Source organism: Grammomys surdaster, unplaced genomic scaffold, assembly GCF_004785775.1.
Source record: "Grammomys surdaster isolate TR1022 unplaced genomic scaffold, NIH_TR_1.0 310, whole genome shotgun sequence".
NCBI lineage: Eukaryota > Metazoa > Chordata > Mammalia > Rodentia > Muridae > Grammomys > Grammomys surdaster.
In genome coordinates, this window is record NW_021604729.1 from 2,135,132 (window position 1) to 2,146,880 (window position 11,749).

At 44.6% G+C, this 11,749-nt stretch overlaps 1 protein-coding gene across 2 annotated transcripts in view; it reads right to left on the reverse strand.

Annotated features, from left to right (window-relative positions):
* Positions 1-11,749, reverse strand: part of Ahnak (AHNAK nucleoprotein) — an 80,894-nt gene that overhangs the window by 33,705 nt on the left and 35,440 nt on the right. For both annotated transcript variants that reach the window (XR_003712668.1, XM_028777460.1), the window contains exon 5: positions 6,624-6,723. Coding sequence is in view for 1 of the 2 variants with exons in the window: in XM_028777460.1 (XP_028633293.1) it covers positions 6,624-6,723 (100 nt within the window). In the remaining variant the exon portion in view is untranslated. The remainder of the gene's footprint in view (positions 1-6,623; positions 6,724-11,749) is intronic.

The window sequence follows — 11,749 nt, forward strand, 5'->3', positions numbered from 1 at the left end:
AACATCAGGATATGCAGAGTGCTCATTCTTAGTACTCACTGGCAGTGCTCTGGGTTTGGAATTAACGAAATATTTTCTCAGTGTCCAAATGGGCTTTTAAAAAGTTATTACATTTATTTATTTGTGTGCAGAAGTAGTTCATACATATCACAGCATGTATGTAGAGGTCTGACAACAATCTACAGGAGTCCATTTTCTCTTCCCACCACGCAGGTCCTGGGGATTGAACTCAAGTCATCAAGCTTGGCAGCAAGCACTTTACCCACTGATCTGTCTCACTAGCCACCTCCACCCCTTTTTTGAAACAAGATCTCACTGTGTATTTCTAGCTGCCCTGAAACTTGATATTTAAACCAGATTGGCCTCTTTACTCCTTACTCCACCTGCCTCTGCCTCCCGATTAAAGCTGCGCTCTCCCACATGCAGCTGGGATACACACACACACACACACACACACACACACCTTTTTTTTTTTTTTTTGAGACAGGATTTTCTGTGAAGTTCTGGCTGGTCTTGAACTCAGAAATCTGCCTGCCTCTGCCTCCCGAGTGCTGGGATTAAAGGCATGCGCCACCACTGCTGGGCTCATTCATCACTTTTTACAGTGTCTCACATTGTGATTTAGGCTGGTCTAGAATTCATTATGCACCCTTCACTGGCCTCAAACTTTCAATGAACTACTGCTTCAGTGTCCAATGGACATTTATACTCAACATAGTTCCCCAAACAGAACAACACTTAGAAGAGAATAACAAGAGTCTCCATCTTGTTGTTTATAGATTAAGAAAGCTACAACAGGAAATAAAAAAATAAAAACATCATAAAGCTACATTCTGGTGAAGGGGAAGGAAGTTAACAAAATTAGGTACTAATGTGTATTGGAGAACACTGACTAAATGGAGAACATGGAATTAGTAAAAGCCATAGGTGGTAGTCATTATGGTGGCTAATGCCTGAATTCTCAGCACTCTAGAGGCTGAGGCTGGAGTACTGAAGTGAGTTCAAGGTCAGCCTGGACTACATAGGAAGATACATATAGTGTATCTATAAAAGGATGGAGACAAGGGAGAGGTTGGAAAGAAAGATGAAAGGTATGTTAGAGGTCTCTCTGGTGAGGTGACGTTTACCAAGAGAAGAATTTGTCAAACAGAAGGACATTCCAGGCATAGTTCATAACAAGGAATTTGATTGTCAAATCACAGAACAGCAAAGGATCAAGGGATGGCGAGCAGGAGCCAGATGCTGTAGAAGTCTTAGATCATTGCTAGCCCTTGAGCTATGTTTCACAGTGAGATGGAGAGCCACAGGAAGTTTCAAATGGTAAATGATTTTTTTTTTTGAGATATTTAGACTAAGCTGGTCTGATTGACTAATGTTTTAAAAGAGTCAATCTTGTTGCTATGATATAAAAAGATCAGAGGGTCCAAGACACAGAAAGAGAGACCAGTTAGGAAGCAACTATCATAATGCAAGCGAGAGCTGGTAGCTCAATCGGGGATGTTGTGGTAGTCACAGGAAAGTGACTGTACTATAGAGGTGGAGGACGGAATGGGAGGAACTGCTAATGGTGTGTCAAATGTAAAAGTTGGGCTCAGAACCTGTCCATCTGAGTAAGCTGACATCTGTGAAGATAAAAATCTGTGACCCACTGCAGTAGAGGAAGTAGGGGAGGTAGAAAGAACTTTCCCAGCAAGTGTTTAAACCTCTCACTCACACCAACGAAGATGGTTTCCAGGAGCTGGGTAGTAGGAATAGGGAGATGGTGTTTAATGACTATACAGTTTGAACTGAGGAAGATGGCAAGAGTTTTCTGGATGTAGCATATGGTGAGGATCGCACAAACACAGGAAGACACTTAATGTCACTGAAGTGAACATCGCAAAAGGGTAATGCCAGGGGTTGGAAAGATGGCTCAGATGTTAAGAGCGCTGGCTGCTTTTCCAGAGGACCCAGGCTCAATTCCTAGAACCTACAAGGCAGCTCACAGCTGTGTGTAACTCTCCTGGCCTCCAAGGGCACAAGGCATGTACATGTAGGTACATGTAGAAACAGGTAAAGCAGGTACACTCATGAGCACAATTCTCTCGCACGCTCTCTCACTCTCGCTCTCTCTCTTCTCTTTCCTCCCTCTTTCCTTTCCCTCAAATAAAATAAATAGATTTAAAGAAGAAGAATTAAAGGAGTAGAGAAATAAGAAGAATTAAAATAGTTAAGGCAGACCTAGTATCACAGGCCTCCAATTTGGTCTGCAGTCCCACCCACCTGGGAGGTTAAGGCAGAAGGATTCGAAGCTAGGCTACAGTATGAGTTCATATTAGTTGAAAAGTTAAAAACAGGACTTGAGAGCTGGTACTATAGACCAATTGGTAAAGTGCTTGCCCAGCATGCACAGAGCCTTGGAGTCAAAGCCCACGAGGAATAAACCAGGTGTGATGATCCATGCTGTAGTCCCAGCTTCACAAGGTGGAGGCAGAGGATCGGGAGTTCAAGGCCATCCATGCAAATTCAGCAAGTTTAAGGCCAGCCTCAAGGTCATCCTCTGCTACATACCGAGATCAACCCAGACTGGGTTCCAAGAGAACTTTTAAAAAAAGAAAAAGAAAGAAAGGTAAGAAGAATAAGAAAAAAGAAATGAACCAGGTGGTGGAGGCACATGCTCTTAATCACCAACACTTGGGAGGCAGAGGCAAGTGAATCTCTGTGAGCTCCAGGACAGCCAAGAATACACAGAGAAACACTGTCTCAAAAAAGAAAAAAAAAGAAAGAAAAGAAAGGGATAGAAGATAAGGTAAGAAAAAGAAAAAAGATGAGAGATATAGCTCAATAGTAGGGTACTTACCTAGCAATTTCAAAGCCCTGGGTTCAGTTGCTCTTAGTGGGGAAAAAAAAGGTTAAAATGATATTTTAAAATGTTATTTTAAAACTTTTACCAAGTTCAAGTGCGAGTATGACTCAGGAACTTAAATATAAAATGAGCTGGGTGTGGTAGTACATGCCTGTCTGAAATCCTAGAACTCAGTGGGTGGAGGCAAGAGGATCACAAGCTGCAAGCCAACATGAGCTACTCAGGAAGACCCCCACCTCCGTCTAAAAACAAACAAACAGAAACAAAAAGCAAACAAATTATAGCCTGCCCGTGTTACTGCGCTGAAACGGCCCTAGAGCCCAGTGGCTTCAGGGCTGCTCCGCTGCCCTTGAAGCAGGATGACTAGGTCTGCCGCGGCCAGCAGCGTGGCTGCAGGAGCTGCAGCTTGAGTTTCCACACTCCAGCATCTCACCCTCAAAATGACCGTTAGCCTTGAAGCCACAGACCAACCAGGCAGAAAACTGGAAGGCTCTCTGGTAGCTCGACTTGAAAGTACTTATACGGACTGACTTGCTGCTATTTTACCAAAATGACTGACCACCGCTGACCAACAGCAAGCTCTGTTGTATGCACGCAAATTGGTTTTTAGGTCTCAGAGGAATGCCAAAATCCTCTTGTGATCTGCTGGCAAATGGCAGAGCCAGGTAAGCCTGGTTTCTGGAATCCAAAGAAAATGGTATTTGCACAGACATCCAGATTCTGTGTCCAAAAGAGAGGACACACAGAAGCTATTTTCTTCCTTTATTTGAGGGCCTGAGTGCATGCACACATCCATGTGTGTTTGAGGCAGTGCATATGTATCTCCAAGGCTTGCCTTTGAACTTACCTTTGACCTTGATCGTGTTAACAATCCTTTTGCCTAATGAGCACCAGCAAGCCTGACTTCTGAAAGCTGCTTTCTTTATTTGGTTGTTGTTCGTTTGAGTTTTGTTTTTGAGATAGGGTCTCTATAGATAGCCTAGTCTAGAAGGTAGTATAGTTGCTATATAAATAAGCCAGGATAACCTAGAACTTGCAGCAATCCTGCCTCTGCCTCACTAGCCCTGGGATTCTAATCATAAATCACCATGCCCAGAGCAAGTTAATTTCTAAGTTTCATGTGCATGAGACCCTACATTCTAAGGAAGCATTCATAGTCAAAGGAGAGAGACATCCCTGTACTTTAATCCAAGGCACATGGGACTGGTAAGATAGGCCAGTGGGAAGGTGATTGCCTCTAATATTTGACTTATGACCTGACTTTGATCCCTGAGTCCCACATAGTAGTAAGAGTAAACCAGTATTTGTGTTATTTGAGGAAAGAAATCTGATTCTAATCTCCTTTAAATTTCAAGACATTTAAACAATGATGAAATAAATTGAAAAAAAGAAACAAGCACCTTGTTGGGATGCCAAATACCACAAGAAGCCAAACTTGTTCCCAAAAGCAAGAGAGCACTGTCTACCATGAAAGCCTAAATGCCAGCCAGCTGTTCTTGCCATGTTTTGCTGATTTTGTTTGCTGAGCATTCTTTGCTCCCCCCACACCCCTGCCTCATGTAGTCTAGTGGAAGCCCAGCACTGTAGGAGCTGGTGCGAATATGCCCGGGAATCCTGGAAAAAGAGTCTTTGAGACTCAGGTGGGCCTGAATTGAGGGAGATCATCAAAAACTCAATCAGAGCATAGATTGGTAGGAAAGCCCGAAATCCTAACCACTGGGGAGGCTGAGGCAGGAGGATTAAATGTTCCAAGTCAGCCAGAACAACTTAATTAGACACTGTCTCAAAAGAAAAAAATAAAAAGAGTGTTGGGGTTTTGGATCAGTAGCAGAGGACTTATTCATGTGCCCGAGACCCTACATTCAACCCCCAGTACTTCTAAAATTAAAATAAATAAATAAATAAATAAATAAGTAAATAAGTAAATAAGCAAAATAACAGTAAGGCAGGGCATTGGAAGGATCATGAAGACCAGATCTGTGGCACAGCATCATGGCTTGGGGACCTGCAAACACTCCATCACGGCTAGAATGAAGAGTGTCCCGTGGGAATACAGGGGCACAGAGATAGAAACTGGATCACAAACCACCTTGTGTGCTAAGAACATGAATTTTACCCTGAAAGTCATGAGCCACTAGAGAACTTCAAGAAATAAAGTAAGATGATTTGATTATGCATGTGTGTTTGTTTTAAACCAACACTCTTTGAGCCTCCTCTAGCAGCAAAAAAAAAAATATCTAAGACAGGAAGGCAGAAGACTGCAGTTAGGAAAAAAAAAAAACAACCCTCAGCCATCAGAGATGTCAAGGATGTGGGCGATCTGTGTGGTGATCAGAAATTAGCACAGAAGTCAGGAGGGCGGGGGTCAGAGCAGGAAGAGATGGAGTCCAGTGCTAGGCACCTCAGAAGTGCTTGGGAGAGTATGGGCTTGGGATTCAGTGCCCCCCCACCCCCACAAGGTTACCCAGAGAATGAGGCAGTAAAGAACCTTAAGACAAATCCACAAATCCATGGAGGAATTTTGCCATTTCTGAGCTTATGGGGAAAGAGGGGCCATGGTGGAACCTGTCCTTTGTATATGATATAGCCACTTCAGTCTTTATTTTGTTGTTGTTGTTGGTGGTGGTGGTGGTGGTTTGGTTTGGTTTGGTTTGATTTGGTTTTGGACAGGTTCTATCTATTTAACCTTGGTTGGCCCAGAACTCATTCTGTAGATCAGGCTGGCCTTCAACTTACAGAGATCTAGCTGCCTCTGCCTCCAAATCCTGGGATTAAATGTGTGTTTTTCCTTGCTCAGGCCCCTCTGTGGTCTTAAAGACAAAGCAGCTGCAAGTATTCACAGAAGAGACCATCACAAGAAAGGGTCTATCAGCATCCCTTCCCCTCACAGCAGTAGATGAGAATCACCCTCTCTGTTCTTCAGCCGCAGCCCTAGCTGCACGTGGTCTTCAGAGATGCTCAAACATGTATGCGATGGAAGGGTAACTAAGAGTTGGGTTCATGATTCATGTCTGTAGAGCCAGCACTTGGAAAGATAAGGAAGGAAGATCTCGTTTTATACTGGCCTGGGTTACACTGTGTGTCTAGGAGTGGTTTGGAGTACAGAGAAAGATCTTGTATCAAAAATAACAAAAACATGGGGGCTGGGGAGATGGCTCAGTTAAAAGAAATTGCCACTCCTGCTGAGGACCTGGGTTCAGTTTCCAGCACGCACAATGGATCACTCACAACTACCTATAATGCCAGCTCCAGGGCACCTAAGCCTCTTGCCTATGACCTCCACTAGCACTTGTGCTCAAATGTACAGACACACAAACACACACACACATACACACATGCACACACAAACATAATTAAAAGTAATAAAAATATTTTAAAGCCAGGCAGTGGTGGCGCACGCCTTTAATCCCAGCACTTGGGAGGCAGAGGCAGGTGGATTTCTGAGTTTGAGGCCAGCCTGGTCTACCGAGTGAGTTCCAGGACAGCCAAGGCTACACAGAGAAACCTTGTCTCAGAAAAACAAAAACAAACAAACAAACAAACAAACAAAAAAGTAGGAGAGAGAGTTTTGAAGTTCTAGGTACTGGAATGCCAGGAGCAGGACAGGGTGCTGGCATCCTGAGTCAGCTCCTTCTAGGATGGACATCCACAGCCCAGGAAGTCAGCATACCTGCCGGTTCACATACCTGCCGGTGTTCTCCGAGCCTTATCTCTGCATACACTCCTTCACTTCTACAGTGAAGGCTGCCACTTTTTCAGTCCCCACCACTTCTCTCACCTGCGTCTGGGGTAGAGCCTGATGCTGCCACAGCTTTGTTGGTGGCTTCCTTGGGGTTTTTCGGGTCATTGCGGTCCAGGGATGAAGGTCGTGCTGTGCTCTAACGATAACAATAAAAATGATCACAGAGTCATGCAAACACCGTCTCACGGATCATCGTTTCTCAAATGTGTACTGTGGGTATGCACAAACACCAGAGAAGCTACCTTTCCCAAACTACCTGCAAACCTCCCAGCCCCTCCGAACCCTAGCCTGGAAGCTCTAGCTATAGCAAAGACAGCAGAGGACCCTACACTCAGAGCTATCCTTCTGTGAAAGTCATATGAAGTCTATATATTTCATATAAAGAGACATTGTCTCTGGTTCATCAATCACCAGATCCAATCCTCAAAGGCTTCACAGGGGCAAATGAGAGAAACAAGATGTCGTTCAACACCATGAACAACCTGTAAGGAAAGAGGAGTTTTCATTGGACCAGCACACTGGACAGTTATTGTCCATGGAACACCTTTTCTCTCTGTCCAGCATTAAGTTAAAGGTCATGGGGCTGAGCATACAACCAGCAGGCTGTAATCCACAAGGAGTTCCTGAAGATTTATGAGGTAGACCTCCAATCCAAGGGTGGATCCTGGATGGAGGAGTCCTATCAGAAACCAGAGCCCACATTGCTTAGGGATTTCCTGGCCATAGCCAGAGTCCACCAGGCAGCAACATGGAAACCAGTTCACAGAGAACTTAGTTAGTGGTGGCAGCTTCTATAGGCTACTCTTTCCCTGACATTCTAGCAAATTATTTTAGAGATTTATTTAGTTGTGTCTGGTCTGTGTAAGCGTTTGCACACATGTAGAGGTGCAAGCCTTTGTACACTCAAGGAGGCCTGGAGATGATGCCAGGTGTCCTTCTCTACCACTCTCTGCCTTCCACTTAGGTGGCAGGATCTCTCCCTGAACCTGCATTTTCTCAGCTATCCTGGAAGCCACATGAAGTGTAGTTTGGATTATTCTGTTGCCCCTCCGTTGTTTTTGTTTATACTAATTAGAAAAGAAGAAGATACCGAAGTGCTGGGATTACAGGCATTTGCAGGGATCTCGGCTTGTTACATAAGATTAGAGTTCTGGTCCTCATGATTGGAGAGCAAGCGGTCTTGACCACTGAGGCATCTCTCCAGTCCTTTATCCTAAGAAATTTCTCTTGCTGGGCCTGGTAGTGCACACAAGTCATCTCGGCACTCAGGATGGTAGAGGATCAGGAGTTCAAGGACAGCCTGGGCTACACATTCAGTTTGAGGCCAGCCTGGTCTATATTAAACTGTGTCTCAAAAAAAAAAAAAAAAGTAGGGGCTGGAGATTGAACACTTGCTCTTTCTGAGGCTCTGGGTTCTGTTCATAGCACATACATAGTGCTTCACAACATCTGTAACTTCAGTTCCGGGGGATCTAGCCCCTTTTCTGACTTCCTTGGGCACCAGTCATGCATATACTGTACATACATATGTGCAGGGAGGACCTCTAAATTTGAGGCCAGCCTGGTCTACAGAGCAAGGTCCAGAATAGCCAGAGCTACACAAAGAAACCCTGTCTCAAAATAAATAATCAAAAACACATAGGTTGGTCCCATCCCTGATTCTTCATTATCACATATCTCCAAAATTTCTGATAGATGAATCAGATGTAAAAGTTTTCAAAAAAAAAAAAATCACAGCTTTCCCAGAAAGCGTTTGGTTGAATAAGTGTTTGATAGCTATTTCTTTTCTTTCAATTTGTTGCTTTCAGTTGTGAAATGAATCTCAGAATAAGTCCAAATAACCACAGAAGAAAGGAATGCTTTTTCCTGTCAGCAACAATGATCAAATGATAAGGGCAAACACATTAGCACTGAGCATGTGTCAAACAAGGCCAAATAGTTTTCATTCACATGTTAACTCCTTACAGCCCTGGAGACATGCTATGTGATCATGAGGCAGCTCACAACTATCTGTAATTTCAGTCCAGGGGATCCAAAAACCTCTTCGGACCTCCTCCGGCTCTTGCATGCACATGGTGAATATACACACACTTAGCCACATACACATAAAATACATAATTTTATAACTGTACAGAGAGGTGGATAGACTGCTCAGTGGTGCTGTGCAAGCATGAGGACCTGAGTTCGGATCCTCAGAAACCTACATAAATGCCAGGAAGGCACAGCAGCCTGTCTGTGATTCCAGTCTCAGAAGGCAGTGACAAGGAATCTACAAACAAACTAGCTAACAAGACTAACCATGTCAACAAGCACTGGGGCTTGCTGGAAAGACCCTGACTTAATAAATAAAGTAGAAGGACAATCAAAACCAATCAGGCCTACACATGGCACGTGTGTGTGTGTGTGTGTACAAATGGAAAAAGGAAAAAAAAACCTGAATGGAGTTTCTGGTTGGGGTGTGGTAGCACATGATTGCAGTCTTGGCACTCAGGAGGTGGAGGCAGGAAGATCAGGAGTTTAAAACAAGCTTTAGCTACACAAGGTCTTATCAAAAATTAAAAAACGAAAAATGTGGAGTTTCTATTTCAGGGGAGTTTATGATGTCATTACTTTGGGGTAGGGGAAGATGTCTAGAAGAGCTAGCTGGGGAGATAAAGCATGCCTGAAGGCAAGATCATGCAAAAGTGGGTTCTGGTCATCTCTTGGTAGCCACAAAAATAGGAAGAGCTGGGAGGGGCTTAAGGCTTAAACACACATATGTAGCATCAGGCTGGCCTCTCATTAATGGGTCTCCAGGTCTGTGCCAAGCAGTACAAGCTGAAGAAACCTCAGTCCCCTTCTCTTTTGCTACTCCCCAGCCTTCCAGAGGGATTGAAAGTGAGTGACAAACCTCTAGTCTGGTTTAGGAACACCTCACGAGAATGCTCTTCCTGCATGTGACCACCTACAATGAGGATCACCAAGGAGGATGAGAGGACAAAGGATAGATGTAAGTCACGGAGAGGAGTCCATACAGATGTACTCCACATTGGCCAAGCATCTCCCTCCATATGCCACCCGGTCCCAGACTAGGGCCCACCCAGTCCTGGCAGTGCAAAGAATTCATGTGGCAAAGCCTTCTGGTCCCCAGGCCCTTGCTTCTGGCCATCCTATCTCTCACTAGACCATCTAGCTTCAAGCTTTACTACCTATCTAAGCAAACAGAACTGGACTGGGACAGGCAAAGGACTGCACAGGGGCCTGGTAGGAAAAAGTGGAACTGAGTTTGTGGCTTACCCAAAAGATTAAACAAGGTTTAATTGAACCTGTTTCATTTAAAGGGAGAAGATTAAGGGAATCATGTATCCCAGACCACTGCATTCAGGGACAGATGGCAAAGATAGCCACAGAAACAAAAGATAAATGGCTCAGTGCTGGTGAAATTGCAGATATCCTTGACAAGCTGGTAGAGGAGATATTTCTGGCTAGGCAGCCTATCCTGAGGCCCTCACATTGCACTTCACAGGACTTGGCTGCCCCACCCAAGCCTAGCCTAGCCAGCTTCCTTGAGTGTGGGTTCACACGGGCACTGAAAGGCTGGAGTAATCTGATTGGCCTGGAGATTCTGTGGTTGCTAGGGAAGACAGTTTCATTAATTATCTGAATCAGGTTTGAACCTGTTCCTCTCAGGCCTACGTGCATGTCCTTGCACAGTCCTGAGGTGAGACACTGCCAATCTGATTGCTCTCATGATTTGCAAAACCCAGGTGTGTTTTAAACTGCTAGACCTGGTTGACCATAAGGACTACCAAATTAAAGAATTAACTAAAAGTCATTTTGTTTCCCCTTAGAGGTAAAAGAATTAGTGGTGAGATTCCTGACTTTCCACTGCCCTAGTAATAATCTTTTTATCTCTGTTTTAGCTAGCAGAAGCTTGATCTCTGTGGAAGAGGAACCCACAGAAGAAATCCAATGAGGCTAACGGAGCTGGTGAGGAACAGGGATTGCTAACCCCACACAAATCCACTAACTGGTCATTTCTTAAAGACACGGTTTCTTATATCCCTGGTTGGCACTGAATTTTCTGTGCAGCTGAAGATGGCTTGAATTACCCCCTCAGGTGCTAAGATTACAGGCATGTATGTGCCACCATGGCCAATTTAGATAGTACAGTGCTAGCAATCAGACCCAGTATATCAAGCATGGGAGGCAATCACTACCAATGGAGCTACATCCCCAGCCCTCAAAATTGCTTTCTAGAAAGACTTTGTCTCAACCTGAGAAAATAAAACATATGCTCGGGACGCCACAAATATTTTTCTGCATTCACATGCCAGTATGTCACAGCCAAATGCCTCCTAACAAAAGGCACAGGGCTTTGTCTCATTCTGCAGTGGTCTGCACTGGCAACCTGGCCACTGTCATGTGTCTGGCAGGCTCAAACAGAATGGGAGGGCAGGCACGGGGGTTGGGGGAGGGGAAGTTGGGACAATCAGAGGAAAACATGACTCTCCACATTCCGGCTGATTTCTTGGGAGTCAAAAAACTCAGGAGAAAGGAAGAGGGGGAGGGAAAGAAGGAGGAAAGGAAGAAAGAAGCCAGGCAGTGGTGGCGCATGCCTTTAATCCCAGCACTTGGGAGGCAGAGGCAGGTGGATTTCTGAGTTCAAGACCAGCCTGGTCTACAGAATGAGTTCCAGGACAGCCAGGGCTACACAGAGAAACCCTGTCTCGAAAAACACAACAACAACAAACAAACAAACAAACAAACAAACAAAAAACAGATAAAGAATGGAAGAAAGAAAGAAGGGCAAATAAAGGTATTTTATTTTAATATTTTAGTAAAGCAAAACCTGAGGCTGGGGAGATGGTTCAGTGGGCAACAGTGCTCTCTGTACAAACATGAGGAGCTGGTTGAAATCCCTAGGACTTATGCAAAAAGCTGGGTGTCAACACTCACCTGTAACCCCGCACTATCAGGAGCAGAGACAGGATAGGTAGGGCTTTGCTGGCTGCCAGTCCAGCTCCAGGTTCATCAAGAGGCTCTGTCTCAAGGGTATACAGCAAAGAGTGATAGAACAGAACACCAGATATCCTCTTCTGTCCTCCATACATGCCACACCTCACCAGTCTGTATACATGACATATTCATAAACTACACACACACACACACACACACACACA